General features: G+C 46.0%; 2 protein-coding genes across 3 annotated transcripts in view; both read right to left on the bottom strand.

Annotated features, from left to right (window-relative positions):
• Positions 1 to 9,503: 9,503 nt before the first annotated feature.
• LOC121940067 (C2 calcium-dependent domain-containing protein 4C-like) lies at positions 9,504 to 11,033 on the bottom strand. Its single transcript, XM_088090172.1, has 2 exons — positions 10,815 to 11,033; positions 9,504 to 10,222 (listed from the first exon to the last, which is right to left on the bottom strand). The coding sequence occupies exon 2, from the start codon at positions 10,172 to 10,174 to the stop codon at positions 9,590 to 9,592; it is 585 nt and encodes a 194-aa protein (XP_087946298.1). The 5' UTR covers positions 10,175 to 10,222; positions 10,815 to 11,033; the 3' UTR covers positions 9,504 to 9,589.
• Positions 11,034 to 12,979: 1,946 nt separating this feature from the next.
• Positions 12,980 to 20,174, bottom strand: part of ints3 (integrator complex subunit 3) — a 15,057-nt gene continuing 7,862 nt past the window's right edge. For both annotated transcript variants that reach the window (XM_088090171.1, XM_088090170.1), the window contains exons 19-29: positions 18,748 to 18,912; positions 18,033 to 18,186; positions 17,725 to 17,793; positions 16,657 to 16,732; positions 16,427 to 16,540; positions 16,285 to 16,333; positions 16,034 to 16,201; positions 15,692 to 15,792; positions 14,505 to 14,577; positions 13,967 to 14,123; positions 12,980 to 13,648 (exon numbers count right to left, since the gene is read on the bottom strand). In XM_088090171.1, coding sequence (XP_087946297.1) covers positions 13,571 to 13,648; positions 13,967 to 14,123; positions 14,505 to 14,577; positions 15,692 to 15,792; positions 16,034 to 16,201; positions 16,285 to 16,333; positions 16,427 to 16,540; positions 16,657 to 16,732; positions 17,725 to 17,793; positions 18,033 to 18,186; positions 18,748 to 18,912 — 1,204 coding nt within the window. In that variant the 3' untranslated portion in view covers positions 12,980 to 13,570. The remainder of the gene's footprint in view (positions 13,649 to 13,966; positions 14,124 to 14,504; positions 14,578 to 15,691; positions 15,793 to 16,033; positions 16,202 to 16,284; positions 16,334 to 16,426; positions 16,541 to 16,656; positions 16,733 to 17,724; positions 17,794 to 18,032; positions 18,187 to 18,747; positions 18,913 to 20,174) is intronic.

The following is a 20,174-nucleotide window of genomic DNA, read 5'->3' as shown; positions in this document are numbered from 1 at the left end:
GGTTGTGCCCAATGATGTAGCCCAGGAAGGAGACGGAGGAATTCACATTTCTCCGCCTTGACGAACAATGAATTCTGTAGCAGGCGTTGCAGGACTGTCTGGACATGATGAACATGGTCTTGCCGGGACTGAGAGAAAATCAAGATGTCGTCAAGGTACACAAAAACAAACTTATTCAGGAAATCTCTCAGCACATCGTTGATTAATGCCTGGAAGACTGCTGGGACGTTGGTGAGTCCAAACGGCATTACCAGGTATTCGTAATGCCCGTTGGGTGTGTTGAACGCCGTCTTCCACTCGTCTCCCTCTCTGATCCGGACCAGGTGATATGCATTACGGAGATCCAACTTGGTAAAGATGGTGGCACCTTGCAACAGTTCAAAGGCGGAGGCAATGAGAGGGAGAGGATAACGTTTTTTTATCGTAATGTCATTCAGGCCCCGGTAATCAATGCAGGGGCGGAGAGAGCCATCCTTCCCCACGAAGAAGAACCCTGCCCCAGCCGGAGACGAGGAAGGCCGGATGATGCCAGAAGCCAGAGAGTCTTTGATGTAGATCTCCATGGCCTCCCTCTCTGGCCCGGAGAGGGAGTAGAGATGCCCCTTGGGTGGAGTAGAACCCGGAAGGAGGTCGATGGCACAATCATAGGCTCGGTGAGGAGGGAGAGAAGTAGCCCGTGCCTTGTTGAATACCTCCCTGAAGTCGTGGTATTCTGGCGGCACCATGGAAAAATCCGGGGGAGAGCCGGAACTGAGGGATGGAGCGGGTTCGCTTGGTCGTTTGAGGCAGATCTGTTGACACGACGGACTCCAGTTCAGGATCGAGCCAGTGGACCAGTCTATGTGAGGGTTATGTCGGCGAAGCCAGGGATACCCCAGGATTAGGGGCAGATTCGGAGACCTCAGAATGTGAAATTGAATGGTCTCGTGATGTCTCCCCGCTAATTGCATGGCGATGGGAGTGGTTTGATGAGTGACGGTCCCCAACAGATGACCATCCAAGGCGCTGGCTGGCACAGGACGAGGAAGAGGAACCTGTTGCACCCCTAACTGACGAGCGAGCTCCTCGTCAATCAGGTTAACATCGGCCCCAGAGTCAATGAATGTGGCGAGGGTGTGGAGTCCCTCCTTGAGCTGGAGCTGGACATGGAACAGAGGACGTGGATTGGAGGCAGAGTTCCGGGATCGGCTCAGCAGAATGCCCCCTCTTACTGCTGAGCCCGCCCTTTTACCGAGCAACTGGATACGAAGTGTCCGGCTTGACCACAGTACAGACATAAGTTGCCCCGACGCTGTCTCTCCCGCTCCTCGGCTGTCAGCCGGGTGTGACCCACCTGCATGGGTTCAGTCCCCTGTACAGAGTTCGAGGCAGGGCTGGAGGAAGGACCAGGCTGAATGGCGAGAGTCCGACAAGTCTCCCCCTCCCGGAGCCGTTCTCTTCTCCTCGCCAGGATTCGTCTGTCCAAACGAGTGGTGAGTTCGATCAAGCCGTCCAGGGAATGCGGAAGATCAAACGAAACCAATTCATCTTTGATGTATGGGGCGAGACCGTTCAGGTAAGCGTCACACTGGGCAGCTGGGTTCCAATCACTCAGGCGAGCCGTCGTACGGAACTCAATGGCGAAGTCTGCGACGGATCGATTACCCTGGCGTTGATTCAGGAGCCCCCCAGTGGCGTCTGGACCCACAGGAATCGGACCAAAAACCTTGCGTAATTCCTCAGCGAAGGCAGGAAACGACAAGCAGGCTGGCGTGCCCCTCTCCCATTCTGCTGTCCCCCATAGGCGAGCTCGACCCGTGAGGTGGTTAATGGCGAAAGCGACTCTGGCTGCTTCTGAGGCGAAGGTGTGGGGTTGCAATGCGAACAGGATTGAACAGTTAGTTAGGAATGGATTGCAACCCTCAGGATCTCCAGCGTAGCGTTCAGGAGCCCCCCCCGGGGTTCTGGAGCGGCGCTGGATGATGACGTAGGTGCTTGAACGGGCTGAGCAGGAACCGGAGCTGGAGCGGCGTGGTGAGTCAGCGTGGTTGCCATCTGTTGTACCTGCGTGGCTAGCTGAGTTAGCGCCCGTTCCAACGCTGAAGCAGACTGGTGAGCCTCCGCCGCGTTCGAGGTGAGTTGAGCTTCGTGCTGTTGAAGCATTCCCTCAACTCGGGCTAGGCGGGACTGAAGAGCACCGGAGTCTGCTGGGTCCATTTCTGGCCAGATCGTACTGTAACGGGTGTATGGAGGACCCAGATGCAGTACAGTACGCTTCACTGGCAGTTGGTAATAACTTTTATTAAAACCAACACGAATGGAACACAGGATACAGACTGAGAGTTCGTTCTTCGAGCTGTGAGCCCTAGCAATGTCTCTGGGAATCCCACGAAGCGAAGACACGAAGCTTGTATCCACTGTGGCTGGTGACGAGGAAACCCCGTAGCTCCGTGAGCCGACAACACGTGTGTGAGCGTTGTTGGGGATCGAGCGGAGAGGTGGTCGAGGGCAGGCAGGGGTTCGGTTACCGGGAAGTCCGTCCACGGAAACAACAGTACCAGCAGGGATCAGGCAGGAGAATCGTCGAAGCAGTGGGCGGGGCTTGGAGGTAGAGCAGGTCAGAGGAAGGTGAATGGAAAGTTACTGGCAGGAAGGGGGAGGAGGAGAATGCAGGAATCATGACAACGGCATTTAATTGTTCAAGCAGGTCCATTGCTGTCTCTCTGTCTGCAATGAAACTTTGAATTTCACGCCCTTGTACATATCGTTCTAGGCCTTTCCATTTTGCTTCATAATCCCTAGCACACCAGCAGATTAATGGTCTAATCTGTGCTGCATGGAAATATTCATAAGGTTTGGTAGAGCCGTACCTCCTTTATGCTTTCCTATCTATAATGTTTCAAATTTGACTCTCGGTCTTTTACCATTCCAAATAAACCTTGAAATGATTTTATCCCAAATTCTGAATTGTTTATCAGGTATATCAACTGGTAGTGACTGGAATAAGTAAAGGAGCCGTGGGAGTAGATTCATTTTTATAATTTCTACTCGTGAGCTGAGATCCAGTGGAAGTACAGTCCACCTCTCAATATCATTTTTAATGTCCTGATCTACTTTTGTATAATTTGCTTTATACAGTTTATCAATTCCACTTGTTAAGGTGACCCCAAAGTAGTCTATCTTTTTGGAGCTCCAATTTAAATGATATATTTGTTGTATATTTTTTGATGGGTGATAGTTAATTATTAGAACCTGTGTTTTAGTTAAATTCAATTTATACCCTGAATAGAAACCAAACATCTGTAGTTGGTTGGTTAAAATAGGAAGACACTTATCTGGGTCCTCTAAGTAACAAATAACTTCGTCAGCAAAAAGTCCAATGATGTGTTCTTCCTCCCTGACCAGATTGGACAACCTTTATTAAGCCCAAGTCTGAAGAAGATATTTTAATATCGAAACATCGCGACGGGCTTAATCACTTAACAAACATGGATGATTGGACGGAAGTGCGATACGGCAGAGCACGTAACAGGCCACGCCAACGCATCAACTTCCCATATTATGACTCTGCGGAGAGACGACATTCCTGCACCTATGCGGACGCAGTCAAATCATCTCCCTGGACCACAGTCAGGCCTAGGAGGGAGGACAACACATCCAGACGTGGTGAAGCCCCCTATCCTAGACGCCATGACTATGACAACAATACACAACACAGATCAAACTCACGAAACGGACAACTGTTTGAGCGAAATTCACACAAACCGTGGTTACGCCAAGCAGAAGAGGGGAACTATGCACAATGCTTTCCTAGAGACCCTCCCAAAAAGAAATCAAACACACCTAAACAGGTCAACAACACTACTGATCCCCAAGTAGGGCCACAAATCCGCAAAATGTACAATCTCATTAGACAGGTACACCATCTGAATAATGTCTCCACCCTGGAAGACACAGAAGATCGAAAGCGACTCATGACCTTTAAAAGACTGACTGATTATCTGAGAGACATAATCAAGCCAGTCACCATGACTGACAAAACTAAAGAAATGCTGGACGGCAACGCTCGTAACTGGGCGTACAACACGCAAATTATCCTACAGGAACACTACTCTGAGGGTATACAACAAACCCTGACGGAACTACAGACCATGCTAAGCCCAAATTGGCACGTGGCATTTGAAATAGCTGCTCGATGGTCCAAAAAGAAGTTCCAACGTAGACTGACGAATGACACTCTGGAGAAAACGGAGGCTCTCCTTATCTCCATAACCGGACAAGACAAACACCAACTCATGACTACTGACAGAAACAAATTCAGGCAAGACACACACACACACACACACACACACACACAGACACACAAACTTCACCTAGAATAACACAGAGGAAACTGGGGGTTCCCGCACTGGACAATCCAATGTTTCCAGCGGAAGCCTTTCCACCGCTGGTCCCAGTGGACACGGGAACTTGGCTGATACCAGACTGTACCTGGTCCCCTTGGCCATCCCCAACAGGCGAGAGCCCCAAAGAGCAACGCAAGCCTAGAATGGCCAATCCCTGTATTGTGGAAGAGAAGGACCTAGCCATGGGACCCGAACCAATGCTCACACAAGCCTCTACGCGGCTCCCGGCCCCAGAGAGGGTCAAACCTGTGGGCCCAAACATCACAGAACGGCTGGTACTGGTCCACGAACCCATTCTACAACACCTTCTCCCCCCTGATGATGACCCTCCCAGTGACGAGGAAGCTCTCTCACCAGACGAGGAAGAATCATCAACCCAGGGGGAAGAGGAATTTTTTGAATCTTCATCCATTGCGGATGAAATAATAAAAACAGACTCAGAGGACACAGCTCCTCCTCACGAATCCAATAAGGAAGGAGAAACAAACGCAAACACCAACATGGTGGATGTAACATCAAACGTAGAACAGGGCGGCCCCACGAGGGTGATAACACCCCGTTTTCGCCCCCAAATACACTCACTTTCACACCAAAAAATGGTTGAGTGGAAACTCAGGGTCCATAAGAAATGGGTCATCCTGGGAGATTCCAACCTTGCCAGAATCCCAGGTTTTGACAGCCCAGACCTTCAAATAGACAGCTACCCGGGTGCCAATTTCAGACACATCGAAGCGATCCTAAACAACTCACACCCACGAACACGACAGAAAAAGTCATCCTGTCGGTAGGTTTAAATAACAGAGAGCAAAAACCCAGGGAAATGTCAATCAAACAACTACAAAAGGCCCTGAGAATGGCCAAGGATGCGTTTCCACATGCCGAAATTTGGATTCCTATCATCAACTATTCCAAAAACCTACCCAAAAAAGAACAGGATAACCTGGACATCATCAACGCACACATTAGAGCACATATGCCATTCTTTTTTTTTTTTTTTTTTTTTTATTCATGTTTTTATCAGACAACAGAGCATAAGAATCATTGACTACAACAATCATTACATCCATATAGTCAGCTCTCTGCCCTTATTTTTGTTTTTGGTTTTGAATAAGCAAAACAAACAGAACTACATAACAGCTAGCACAAAAAACAAAAAAAAAAAAAAAAAAACACAAACAAACAAACAAAAACAAAGTGCCCACAAACTTAACTTGACATCTGGGTATACTTGACTCGTGACTTTCACATCCAATACAGAATATACCTAACTCACAATATCTCACAAAGCAGATGCATCCTCTAAATATTGCAAAAAGGGACCCCAGACTTGGTTAAAGATATCTTCTCTCCCCTTAACTCTATAAGTTACCTGTTCATATAAAGCCATTTTGGTCATTTGTTCAGTCCATTCTTTAAAACAACAATCAATAGATGACTTCCAGTGCCTTAATATTATCCTACAGCCTGTTGTGGTGGCTAGACGCACCCATACTCTCTGTCTTCCAGTTAGATTTATGTTATCTGGTAAAAGACCCAAGATACACAAAGCTGGCGACTTAGAAACATTAATATGAAAAAGACCATTCAAGAGCTTAATGATCCCATCCCACAAGTGATCATTTTTTCCACATCCATACAGCATATGAACTAAAGTCCCTATTTCTTTCTGACATTTCCAACAAGTATCTTTGTCAACTAATTTCAGTTTAGCAAGTTTACTGGGGGTCCAATAATTTCTGTGGAGTAATTTGTAATAGATAAGCTGGGACTGTGTTTCGTGTGAGCAACCATACCAAGCTGCAACCAGTTTCTTCCAACTATCCTCTGAAACCTGAATTCCCAAGTCTTTCTCCCAGCACAGTTTCAGCCCTTCTAAATGAGGTGCACGTGCCTCTCTAAATATCCCATAAAACTTAGAAGCTCTGATTCTTCTGTTACCAGGAATTAGGAATAACTCTTGGATACTAGATGGGGGGTCTAGGCCAGTTTTCAAATTAGTTTTAATACAGTGTCTGATTTGTAAAAATCTCCAAAACTCCTTCTGATCACATATGCCATTCTTACCGGCACTACCAGAAAAGGATTTTAACACGGAAAGAGACAAGATACATTGGACGACCGCAACGGCCACAGCCATGCTGGATCATTGGTCCACAAAGTTAAACTGGACAGCCCAGTAAGACCTAGTCCTGGATCTGGGCTACCAAACCAAGATTTTCTCACCAACAATATTTACACCAACAACGCTCCCTTGGACAGTATTAAGCACCGAAACACTCAGCACAATTCATTTACAAACAACAATAACACTGTTACTACAGACATTCATCAAGACACAGACACTGCCCCTAAAAATGTTGTGGTTTTAGCCAAAAAGTTCAAGCCCACACTCGCACAATTAAAATTACTAAACAAAGGCTTATCCTTTATACCCATGGTCAAAATTCATAAAAGCCAAAAGGCACAGATGATGGTGAACATCCAAGCATACCACTGCAGGATCAAATTGGCAACATACTTTGAAAGGAAAAGGAAGAAAGAACCCCCGCCATTCACACCTAATTCAAATTGGACGCCAAAAATTGGGTCATTACCATCGCATATCAGATCCTAATTCGAGCCGACACGTATGCCACCAAAAATTTCAATTGGACAATCAGAGACACAAACAATTTATCCACAGAAGAAAGCTTTGCATTAAAACAGTTAAAAAACAACAACCACATTGTTATTAAGCCAGCGGACAAGGGCAGCGCTGTTGTCATTTTGGACAGAGAGCAGTACATATGGGAGGCCCAAAGACAACTAAAAAACACCAAACACTATAAAAAACTCGACAACCCCATATTTTATGAAACCACTCCGATGGTCACGAAGATTGTTGATGGAATGTGTGCAGAAGGTTTCATAAATAAAAAACAGAAACAATACCTTCTAGGTAACACCAATCCACGGGCCAGAAGGTTTTATCTATTACCAAAAATCCATAAAGATCCTGCACAATGGAGCAAACCCTTTGAGATACCTCCAGGACGCCCCATTGTGTCCGACTGCAGTAGTGAAACGTACCAAATTGCCGAATTTATCGAGCACCACCTAAATCCAATTTCAAACAAACACGCAAGTTACATTAGGGACACATGATTTTCTGGAAAAAATTAAAAAACTCCAATTACCAACCGCATCTATTTTATTCACTGTAGACACTGATAGTTTGTACACCAACACTGAAACCAAATCAGGCCTTGAAGCAGTCCAGAAATGGTTTGATAAATTTCCTGATCCAAAACGACCAGACAGTCACCTAATTAAATTATTAGAGATTAATTTGACTCGATGTAACGGGTGTGTTTAGGACCCAGATGCAGTACACGAAAACGCTCTGGCGGTCGGTAATAACTTTTATTAATACCAACACAAATAGAGTTCAGCTTACAGATAGTGAGTTTGTTCTTCGGGCAGTGAGCCTTAGCAATGTGGGCGTGGCTTGCAGGTAGAGCAGAGCAGAGGAAGGTGAATGGAAAAATACTGGCAGCGGGGGGAGGAGGGAGAATGCAGGAACCATGACACTCGAAATGACTTGAATTTGATGACCAGTATTACTTGCAAACTTGTGGTACGGCAATGGGTAAAAATTCGCACCCTAAATGCATAAACATCTTCATGGCACATTGGGAAGAGTCTGCACTACCCAATCTCCACTAAAACCGCTTCACTACTACAGATTTCTAGACGATATTTGGGGCATTTGGACTCACTCCAGAACAGAATTTAATCACTTTATCACATTACTGAACAACCACCATCCATCAATCAAGGTGAAATATGTGGTGGATGACAATATGCTCAATTTTTTGGACGTTGTAACTTTCAAAGGACAACGATTTGCAGAACAATTTGCAGGACAATTGGACTCCAAAGTTTACTTTAAAGACACTGACACACATGCCCTGCTCTGGAAAAATAGTTTTCACCCACAACATACATATAAAGGTCTAATCCGGTCTCAATTACTCCGTTTTCATAAAATTTGCAGCCAAAAACAAGATTTTGAGGAAGCCACGTCAACCCTATTCCGGGCCTTAAAAAACAGAGGATATTCCCGTTCCTTTTTACGGAACGCATGGAAATCCTTTTTGAACCCCAAACATGCAACGGAGAACGGAAAACGAGACATCATCCCCCTCATCACGACCTATTCCAAACAGAGCCTGGGCTTGACCCACATCTTGAGGAAAAATTATGTCAGGTTTTTATCCAACACCACAACGCTCCAAAAACATAAAACCATCTCTCATGCATCGCAGGAACCACAACTTACAGGATCTTTTAGTACATAGCAAACTAAAACCGACCACGAACGGGGTACAAAGACTGTGTTTGGAATATAGACACATTCGGTTTGCGACCAACTCACAATCCAAAATGGTCCTAAAATTTGGGCCTCCCATAGGACCAGAAACAACCAATTGTGTTTATTTGATCTATTGTTCCAAGTGTAATATGAAATATGTCGGAGAAACCAAGAACTCTATGAAAATGAGACTAATACAGCATAGATACAACATCAGGCACCAGAAAAGAACAGATACATTTCTGGTGAAACACTTTATCACACACAAACTCGAGTCATTAAGGGTCATGGGACTACAGACAAGTCCTTTATGGACAGACTCCTTACATAAAAAACACGAAAAACATTGGATCAGTACACTTGGAACAAAATATCCTTGGGGTCTGAATGAGCAGTGAGGGGCACCAGACGCCGATCCCAGGATGGCCCGTGCTTTACGTGGAAATTTGTTTTCCCGGATTGTTCAATTTCCCCTAACCCTAACCCCCTAACCCTAACCCCCTAACCCCTAACCCCTAACCCCAACCCTAACCGCAAAGGACGCGGTAAGGGACGCGGCGGTCCATGAAGGAGCTATGACCTCAGCAGGGTTAAACTTCACTCACACCTGTGCTCACAGTAATACGTTGGCACTCTGTATTAACACATTTCCAAAGTTTCCACACGTGATTGTTTCACTGCAAACTATGAGCCACAGCACACCTACACCTGCCCTGACTGCCCATCTGAAGTATAAAGTACCATGTGTATTGCAGTAAAAGTACTTTGATGGGTCAAAAAAGATTTTTATTCAACATTAAAGTCATAAAAAGAACAAAACGATGGTTTCTGATCAGCTGATTCTGTGATGTCAGAGGGGGCGTGTCCTCTTGGAGGTGGGACTCAGGGCCTTGAGGACAGCGGCGGGCCGCTTCAGCTCCTTCATCACCTGCAGAGCAAGCGCTTTGATGGGCGGCGTGCACGCCGGGAACCCGTGGGGCCCCGAGGAGGGAGGAGGGGGCCCCCGCCGATCCCGCGGCTCGCCATCTGTCTCCACCTCTGCTTTGCTGCGGTGAAACAGTGATTCCCTGCGGCGCGTGCACGGGCTCGCAACCAGCACAGCATGGAAGCCGTAGGGCGTGGTCACCTTCCCCACGTGCGGCAACGACATGGCGGCGCGCGTCGTCACATCCGTGTCCGCGTCCTCTGCGGCAGAGCGCTGAGGAGATCTGAGCCGTGGCAGGCGGAGCAGGAGGCGGGGGGATGGTACAGGGCTGGGCGGGGCGTCTGGAGGACTCCGCCCCACAGCATCCTCCTCAAGGTCTGACAGCAGTCTCACCTGGTCCTCGAGGCCCCCAGGGGCCTGCGGAGGGAGGAGGAGCAGTGGGCTGCGGGACGGGACGACAAAGGACGGGACCCGCTGAGGAGTCAGAACCAGAGAGCGCAGAGAAGACATGATGAGGAGCACGAGGAGGAGCACGAGGAGGTGAGGAGCAGAGAGAAACTGGGAGAAAAACAGAAAGACAAAGTTAGAGAAACTCTGCAGTCAGTCAACAGACACACTAAAGACAAACTGTCCTCCTGAAGACGGACACAGACACAAGACCAGCTGAAAATGAATATTTTCAGTTAACGTTTTACAACCTGAACACAACTTAAATTCTGTCTCAAACGTGAAGAAATCAACAGGCGACAAAGAAATCATCCAGAAATTAACAAGAAATCAATTTTAAAACTTCCAAACCAGTTACCTGAAAATAAGAAGAAAAGGACAAATAAGAGCTGGAAAAGATTATTTAAAAATTACAATAATTCAATATAATTTAAAATAAGTAATTATTATGATTATACATATATTCTTTTCCTGCTTTTTAAAAAAGAAATCTAAATCTACTAATTCTTTTGCAATCTGTGGAACATTTTTGACTGAGTTGCTCAGTTTCATTTTTCACGTTTCAGAAAGAAATCAAAGCCACGAACTCAGAGTTCAAAAGGTTAAAAAGTTGTGAAAGTCTAAAAGCAGAAGGGGAGAATCTGTTCAGGTTTGAAATGGTTAAAACTGTGAAAATATTCATTTTCAGGTGTGTAAAGCTCACCTTGCGTCTGTCTAGGTCCTCTGTGAGATGTGACGTCCTCTTACCTGAACGCGGCTCACCTGGTCTGTGCAGCTGAGACTGAAGTCTGACGCTTTAAATCAGCTGTAGCCAATCAGAGACATCATGTGACTGATGGAAAACAGATGAACCAATAAAAATGCTCGCAGCCGGACTGAAGGTCATTCAGAACAAGGGACTGTTCATTATTTTTGGGGTTAGGGTTTCATCACTGGGGAGGGACAACTTTACACGGCTGGATTTTGTTTTTATTTTACTGCCAATTTTCATAGAAAACACGCTCAGGGTTTTGCAGGAGAAAAAAAAAATCCCTCCCCCCCAAATTTATATTAACATGTTTTATGTAAACCCAAAACTTAAAAAAGTAAAAATAAACATCCCCCCAAAAATTAAAAGTTGAACAGAGAGAAAAAATAGACTTTTTTTTGTCAAAACACATTTAAGGGGAAAAAAACCCTTTTTCTAAAGGAAAAAAATTATCACCAAAACTTTTATGGAAAACAAATTCCCAAGCTTTTCTTAAAGGAAAATAAAATGGCTGAAAATTTTTAAGGGAAAAATAAATCGCTTTTTTTTTAAGGGAAAAAATTGCTAAAAAAAATTGAAAGGATAGATATTTGCTAAAATGTTAGTTTTAAACCCAGATTGTTAAAGCACAGAAACTGGCATGAACAAATGTAAAGACAGAAAAAAAAGACAGAGTGAGGGACACAGTGAGGGACACAGCGAGGGACGCAGCGAGGGACACAGCAAAGGACGCGGCGAGGGACGCAGCGAAGGACCATGAAGGATTCCCAGATCTGCTTCAGCTGCACGTTGAAACTGAACAAACCGAACTCGGAAATGACGTCAGACTCAGAAGCTTCTCAGGAGATTTTGGGAAACTGATCAAAGTTCAGTTTGGAGTTCAGCTGAAGATTCAAAAATGTGTTTCTGCTTTTTGAGGAAAGTTCAAAGATTCTGACTCTTTCAAGATAAAAACAGAAAAACCCTCCAGATGAGAAAAGCGTCGCGGCTGCAGGTTTCGAAGGGTTAAAAAGACGACTGTGACAACTGAAACTTAAACGAGCAGAAAAACGTCGCTGAAACGTCCCAGTGAGACCAAAGTGAAGCCTTCGGATTCAGAGTCGGTTCTGTGATCCAGAAATCAATAAATTTATATACAAATAAATACATTTTAACCCTCTGAAGCCTGGACGGACATCCGTTTGTCTCGTGCTGCCGTCAGGCGCCTTTCACAAACGTTCACGCCTCCGACAGCCTCAAAAACACAGAAAAAATACAATCAGCAAATTACAAAAAAAAAAAAGGTCAAAGGTGAGAAGAAAATAAACGTAAAATGGTTTCAAAATAAGGAGAAGGAGAATTATCTGAAAGTGATTCCAAAAAATGGAAAAGTCCAGAAATAGATATGTATGAATATTAGAATTATAGACTGAGAGTCTGTCACAGAACTCGATACTTTTTAGCACTTTTTTGGTTCATTTTCCTTATTTTTTGTTTTCCTTTTTTCTAATTTTCAGGTAATTTTCTTGTAACTTTTTACTAATTTGTAAAATACAAAAGTTATTATATTATATTACAAAATATCCACAAAAACGAGTCTTTTTTGTTTGCGGCTGTCGTGTGGACGACTTTTCCTATGAAAATCCAACAAACCGCCTGAAGTTTGACTTCAGTCGAACAAAAGAAGCTTTTCAGGCGCTGACGCTGAACATTAACCCTTTAAAAGCTGCATCGATCGGCTTCATCTCCTTCAAAAACACGGGCAGAAGGCGCCGAGCAACTCAGGAGGAAATGACACAGAAATGAGCAAGAAATGAATAAAAAGTACAAAATAATTACTTAAAACCTCCGACACATAAACATGAAAGAAATAACACAGGAAAGTAAAAAACATAGAAATAAAGAAAATTACCTGAAAAAGTGCTAAAAATGATAATTCTGTGAAATAATCTTAAATATTTAATTGTGATCATTCTAAATACTTCTTGACATTTTAGCCGAGCTCATAAAAACTTAAACGTTTTTTAATCTAAATACTTTTTTCTTGCCAAGTAACTCGTTGTCTTTTTCCTGAAGTTTCTGACAGAAATCAGACGAGCGCCGTTTGGACGCAGCTGCAGAGAAGTGAGCACCATCCAGGCTTTAAAGGGTTAAAAGCTTAATTTTAATCACTTTGATAAAAGCAGAGAGGACCGGGACGCCTCCCTGAGGAGCTCCACCACCCCTCAGCCAGTGAAAACCTGCGGCCCTGACTTCTGACCCCGCAGTAACAGACAGCCGAGCCTGAAACAAAGCGTCAGATTTTATGTGACATGATGAAACACGTGAAGACAAACAGGAAGGAGCTGCTAAAAACAGCAGGAAATCAGGATCCTTCACAATAAGAGTCCAACCCCCCCTCCAAAATAAGAGAAAACTGAAAAAAAGAAACAAAGTACAAACACCCACACATCTTCATCTTCATCATCGTCACTGTCGTGGTGGTCTTAAAACCAGTCCGCGGACTCCCACAGTCTCCGCCTTCCTCCTCTAAGTGCATCATGGGAGATGGGCCACATGAAGCCCCGCCTCTCAATAAGTTCACCATTTACAGTCCATGGCATCTGAGAGCCCCGCCCACCGCAGGAGTCATTGTGTGTCACGGGGAGGAGGTGGGGCCTCTCCCAGTGTCAGAGCAGCTGGTTGGCTGGCGTTCCGCGTGGCAGCTGGCGTGTGATTGGTCAGAAGGTCCATCAGTCGCTGTCGGAGCCGACGGCTGACGAGCCTTTCCTCTTCCTCTTCGGAGCTTTGGGCTTCGAGTCCTCCTCCTCCTGTAACACAACGCACACTGTCACCATGGAGACCGACAACACACACCGTCACCATGGAGACCAACAACACACACAGACACCATGGCGACTGACAACACACACTGTCACCATGGAGACCGACAACACACACGGACACCATGGAGACCGACAACACACACCGTCACCATGGAGACAAACGACACACACCGTCACCCGGAAAGACCTCTGCGACGTCACACTTGCTCACTTCCTGTCCGTCTACGGGCCCGTCAGCGGGACGAGCTCAAACATAAAACCAGGCAGCAGTGTGGGTGGAGCCAAGGGCCAGAGCCTACGTACCGAGGCGCTGCTGGAGGCGCTCTCCTCCTCGTTGTTGGTGGGCGGAGCCGCTCCTTTCCTGGAGCGCGGCGAGGAGGCCGGAGCCTTGCGGCGAGACTTGGGAGGCTTGGACTGCGAGTCCTCGTACTCCTCGGCCAGAGCGAACAGGTCGCTGAACCTGCAGGGACAGGTAGTGATGTCATCAGGGAGGGGGCCGGTTCGTTTTTACTGATATTTGTGCGTTCGGCGCAGAGCTGAAGGGACGGACCAATTCTGCTGCTGAACATCTGACTGTTTCTTAAATATCGCTGGAAAACTGATTTCTCACCTCAGTTATTCTCGTTTCCCTCCAAAAACTACACGTGAACACGACACGAGGTCCGACTGACCTCTGCCGGATATTTCCACTGAGCCGACCTCAAACACGTCACACCGAAACCAAACGCAGCCTCCGTTACCGATCCAACAGCTCCGGTCCTGATTCTGCATCATATTTACTGTTTCTGACTGACCGAGTGTGTGTGTGTGTGTGTGTGTTTGTGTGTATGAGAGTGTCTACCTCATCTTGTGTGCTTCGTCACAGCTGGCCTGAACGTGCTGCAGAGCCTGAAGGATCGGAGTCTGAGTGAAGACTGACAGACACAAAATCTATCAATCAATCAGTGATCATAATCGATAATGTAGTTACATTTGTTCTTGGTGTGTGTGTGTGTGTGTGTGTAGTTACATTTGTTCTTGGTGTGTGTGTGTGTGTGTGTGTAGTTACAGTTGTTCTTGGTGTGTGTGTGTGTGTGTGTGTGTGTAGTTACAGTTGTTCTTGGTGTGTGTGTGTGTGTGTAGTTACAGTTGTTCTTGGTGTTGTGTGTGTGTGTGTGTGTAGTTACAGTTGTTCTTGGTGTGTGTGTGTGTGTGTGTGTGTGTGTAGTTACAGTTGTTCTTGGTGTTGTGTGTGTGTAGTTACAGTTGTTCTTGGTGTTGTGTGTGTGTGTGTAGTTAAAGTTGTTCTTGGTGTTGTGTGTGTGTGTAGTTACAGTTGTTCTTGGTGTTGTGTGTGTGTGTGTGTAGTTACAGTTGTTCTTGGTGTGTGTGTGTGTGTAGTTACAGTTGTTCTTGGTGTTGTGTGTGTGTGTGTAGTTACAGTTGTTCTTGGTGTTGTGTGTGTGTGTGTGTGTAGTTACAGTTGTTCTTGGTGTTGTGTGTGTGTGTGTGTAGTTACAGTTGTTCTTGGTGTTGTGTGTGTGTGTGTGTGTGTGTGTAGTTACAGTTGTTCTTGGTGCTGTGTGTGCGTGTGTGTAGTTACAGTTGTTCTTGGTGTTGTTTGTGTGTGTGTGTGTGTGTGTGTGTAGTTACAGTTGTTCTTGGTGTTATGTGTGTGTGTAGTTACAGTTGTTCTTGGTGTTGTGTGTGTGTGTGTGTGTGGTTACAGTTGTTCTTGGTGTTGTGTGTGTGTGTGTGTAGTTACAGTTGTTCTTGGTGTTGTGTGTGTGTGTGTGTGTGTGTGTAGTTACAGTTGTTCTTGGTGCTGTGTGTGCGTGTGTGTAGTTACAGTTGTTCTTGGTGTTGTTTGTGTGTGTGTGTGTGTGTGTGTGTAGTTACAGTTGTTCTTGGTGTTATGTGTGTGTGTAGTTACAGTTGTTCTTGGTGTTGTGTGTGTGTGTGTGTGTGGTTACAGTTGTTCTTGGTGTTGTGTGTGTGTGTGTGTGGTTACAGTTGTTCTTGGTGTGTTGTGTGTGTGTGTGTAGTTACAGTTGTTCTTGGTGTTGCTCAGACTCAGTCTTAGGTTGTCCATGTGTTCCAGGATCTGTTCCAGAGTCAGCTGAGCCAGTTTACTGCTGGAGCTGCGGAGACTGAAGACACACACACACACACACACACACACACACACACACAGTTATTATATATGCCGACCCCCCCGAGTGGACTGTATGGCCCCCCTGTGTGTCCCCTGTGGACTGTATGTACCCCTGTGTGTCCCCTGTGTGTCCCCTGTGTGTCCCCTGTGTACTGTATGTCCCCTTGTGTGTCCCCTGTGGACTGTATGTCCCCTGCGTGTCCCCTGTGGACTGTATGTCCCCTGAGTGTCATCACCTCTGTCTCTTGCGGGGCTGGTTGTTGTTCTTGATCAGCTGGGCCTTGATGTGTTCTCCCAGCGTGTCATCGTATTTGGCGGCCCAGTGTCTCAGGATGCTGGTGGTGAACTGGTCCTCGGGGTGACAGGGACGACTGAGGACCATCTTCACCATCTCCTCGCTGGGCCTGGGACAGGGGGACAGACAGAGAGGTGAGCGGGGACGCGTGGATGCGTCTGTGTCCTTGGTGTGCGTGTCTCTGAGACGTACTTCTCTCTGCGCAGCTGCAGCAGCAGACAGGACAGAGCCTCCGGGTGCTCTGCAGGGACACACAGAGACAAGACAGGGTCAGGGGGACAGAGGAAGTCTCCAGAGTGGGGACAGACAGTGTCCTCGGCGTGTGGTGTGGTACCTTTGTACTTGAGGTGCTGCAGGATGGGGATGATGGTCTCCAGAGGAATACTGTGAGCCAGGAAGAGCTGCCATGTGCTGTACTGCTCAAACGTCTCCCAGTCCAGAGACTGGACTGTGGACACACAGCCAGGGGACAGGTCAGACAGACAGGGGACATCAGGACAAAATGGTCAAACACAGTACTCATCTATGTATGTATGTGTCTGTGTGTGTCTATGTGTGTCTCACTGAGGATGTTGAGGACAGAGTCCTTCCTGAACATCACCAGGTTTCCCATCATCACGTGACACATCAGCTCCTGCAGCTGCACACACAGAGGGGTCACAGCCAGGTCGTGAGACTTTTCCAGGACTTTCAGGGACTTTTCCAGGACTTTGAGGCAAATGTTAAAGACCAAACATTCTCTAAACGGACCATCGATTCTCCTCGTGGCTTCAGTTTCACGACTATCAAACAGCTTGTTAAAATATATCCTGTTTAAATGAACTCAGAACAGGATTACCACTGAATATTTGAATAAAGGAGGGACTGTTTAGGGACTGTTCATTATTTATGAGAGGGGAGGCACATCAAATAGTCACAGAGAACTAGGAAGGGATTTATGTCTTTTATTTTGTCTTTAAGGGAGGAACAGACAACTTTAAAATACCTTTGAAAACATGTTCCTTATAAAAATATTTAATTTTTTAAGACAAACATTTTAGTGACTTTTAGAATGAAACTTGTGGTGATTTTTTTTTCTTCAAAATGTTTTGGCAAATTTTAATTTAAATTTTTGGGTGATTTTCAATTAAATATATAAAATAATTTTCAGTTCAAAAATGGCTTTTTTCCTGTATTTTGGGGGCAATTTCTAAGGAGAAACATTAACTCCTTTTTTTTGCTAATTTTAAAGAAAAAAAATGACATCTTTTCTATCATCTTTAATTTTTTGGATGATGTTTTTTTAAATAATTTGAGTAAATTTTGTTTTTTGTTTCCTTTACACAGTTTTTGCAACAGAAGGTATGTTTTTTCCAAAAAAGGATAAAAAACCCAAATAAGCTCATTTATCAGCGAGAAACTAAAAACTGAAATCATGGTTGGATTTTCACATTTCCGACAGTCCTTGAACACATCATGTGTTTTTATACAGGTTTGTGAAACTAAATTCCAGGTCTTTTCCAAAACTTTCAGGGTATATTTATCTAAAACTTTTAAAGGCCTGGAACTCGGTCTCTGCAGGGTCCAGGACTTTTCTGCAGAGTTCCCTCCTGGTTCCTGAGCAGGTGAGCTCAGGTGGGTTGGAGCGGTTACCTGTGTGGAGTCGATGACGGCAACGATCATGTTGAGCAGCTCGCCGCTCCGTAACGTCTCGTCTGGAAACTGAAACGTGGACAGACGGCAGGTGAGACACGCTGAGAGACAGATTATTATGTCTCACACAGAACAATGAGCTGAGTCAGCAAAATGAGGTCAGCAGGACGTCCCCTGCACCTGAGGAGATGTCCTCCAGGTATTCTTCAAATTTTACCTTAACGAGCTCGCTGTGGACACGTGTGTGTGTGTGTGTGTGTGTGTGTGTGTGTGTGTGTGTGTGTGTGTGTGTGTGTGCGCGCACGCACCTCGGAGTAGATGGAGGGGGTGAGGTAGCAGAGCAGACGGACGTCGTCCTCCTGACACGCTTTCATGTCCATCATCAGACAGGTGTGCAGGTCACCGAGTGCCGTCGCCTGAGCAAACGACTCGTACAGCATCATCTTCCCGTTCGCCGCTTTACTACACACACACACACACACACACACACACACAGACAAAGACACAGACACACACACACAGAGACAGACAGACAGACAGACAGACAGACACACACACACACACACACAGACACACACACACACACAGACACAGACACACACACAGAGACAGACAGACACACACACAGAGACAGACAGACACACACACACACACACACACAGAGAGACACAGACAGACACACACAGACACACACACACACACACACAGAGACACGGACACACACACACACACAGAGACACAGACACACACACACACACACACACAGAGACACGGACACACACACACACACACAGAGACACAGACACACACACACACAGACACACACACAGACACACACACACACACAGAGAAAGGTGTTGAGCTCTGGTTGAACAGTGTCTCTGTGATGTCAGCAGGGGTGGGCGTCGCCCTCACAGGTAGTACAGCAGGTGGTATCAGACTCACCTGGCCTTCAGGTAGTACAGCAGGTGGTATCAGACTCACCTGGCCTTCAGGTAGTACAGCAGGTGGTATCAGACTCACCTGGCCTTCAGGTAGTACAGCAGGTGGTATCCGATCTTTGGCTGTTTCTGGTAGAACTCAGCCAACATGTCCAGCAGAACCGAGAACCCGCTGTTGTCCTCCTGCATGGTGACCAGATTCCTGAAGACTAGACACACTGGCTTGGACACAGATTCCTCCAGGGTCCTGATGGACAGACAGAGACAGGTCAGCAGAGACAGAGACAGGTGAGAGTTGGATCCTGCTCAGTGTGTTGGTGTGAGTGTTTCAGAGTGTCAACATTAACCCTGTGGACAGGTGAGTGGACAGGTGAGTGGACAGCCCAGATGTTGCAGTAAACCTGATCAGACTCCACCTCTGTAATTTGTGTATGTGTGTTGTGTGTTTAAGTGTGTGTGTGTGTGTATGTGTGTGTGTGTATGTATGTATGTGTATGTGTATGTGTATGTGTGTGTGTTAGGGCTGAGCGCTAATACCTCAAATCAATATAACCATTAACTGAACATTTTGCGTGTTCTCCCGTGTCTGCGTGGGTTCTCTCCGGGGTCTCCGGCTTCCTCCCACAGTCCAAAGACCTGCAGCTCAGGTTGATCGGTGACTCTAAATTGCCCTTAGGTGTGACTGTGAGCGTGAACGGTTGTCTGTCTATATGTGTCGGCCCTGCGATGGTCTGGCGAACTGTCCAGGGTGACCCCGCCTTCTGCCCGATGACAGCTGGGATTGGCTCCAGCCCCCCCGCGACCCTCACGAGGAAAAGCGGTTACAGAAAATGACTGACTGACTGAACATTTTACTCTGATTACGATTAAAGAACGATTATTTAGCTCTTTTTTGTGGTTTGTTTTTTGCCCTCATAGTTCACTGACACAGTGGCATGTGACCATGGTGTGTTGGAGTGTAATAAACATATGATTTATTATCATTTATTAAACTTTCCAGCATTATATAAAAATGAAAAGCTCCATCTGAAACAAACTTCAGGTAAATTGAAGCACATTGTGCTGATAATAGTCCAACCTCTCCTGACTGCAGGACTCTGACTTCAGCTTCTGTCAAACTTCTGTGCTGTTAATCATTTTACTCAGGAATTTAAAACTTTTGAGTCGGCCTACTTCTCCTATAGCTGCCAACAGCCTGCCGACATTCCCAGTTAGAGAAAGGCTGAAAATAAGCTCATGTGCTTGTGGCCCCGGGCCCCCAAAACATTACATCTGCCCCTGGTAATAATAATTAGGCTCTGATTGGCTGTCTGTCTCACTGCGCTGCTGTCGGACGACCAGCTGATTGATCCGCGATGATGAAATGCTGTGGCTGTCAAACACTAAGCTGTTCTACAGTCAAAGTCCTTCACTTCATCACGTAACTGTTCAACACTTCTGCTGTCGTGGTTTTGACGTGAGATTTTCCTCGATGTCCTCAGAGCGTCAGACACACGGCAGCTGCATGAG

The sequence above is a fragment of the Plectropomus leopardus genome, chromosome 17 (genome assembly GCF_026936395.1).
Source record: "Plectropomus leopardus strain MGB_pleo_1.0 chromosome 17, ASM2693639v1, whole genome shotgun sequence".
NCBI lineage: Eukaryota > Metazoa > Chordata > Actinopteri > Perciformes > Serranidae > Plectropomus > Plectropomus leopardus.
This window is presented reverse-complemented; position numbering and strand designations above follow the sequence as displayed.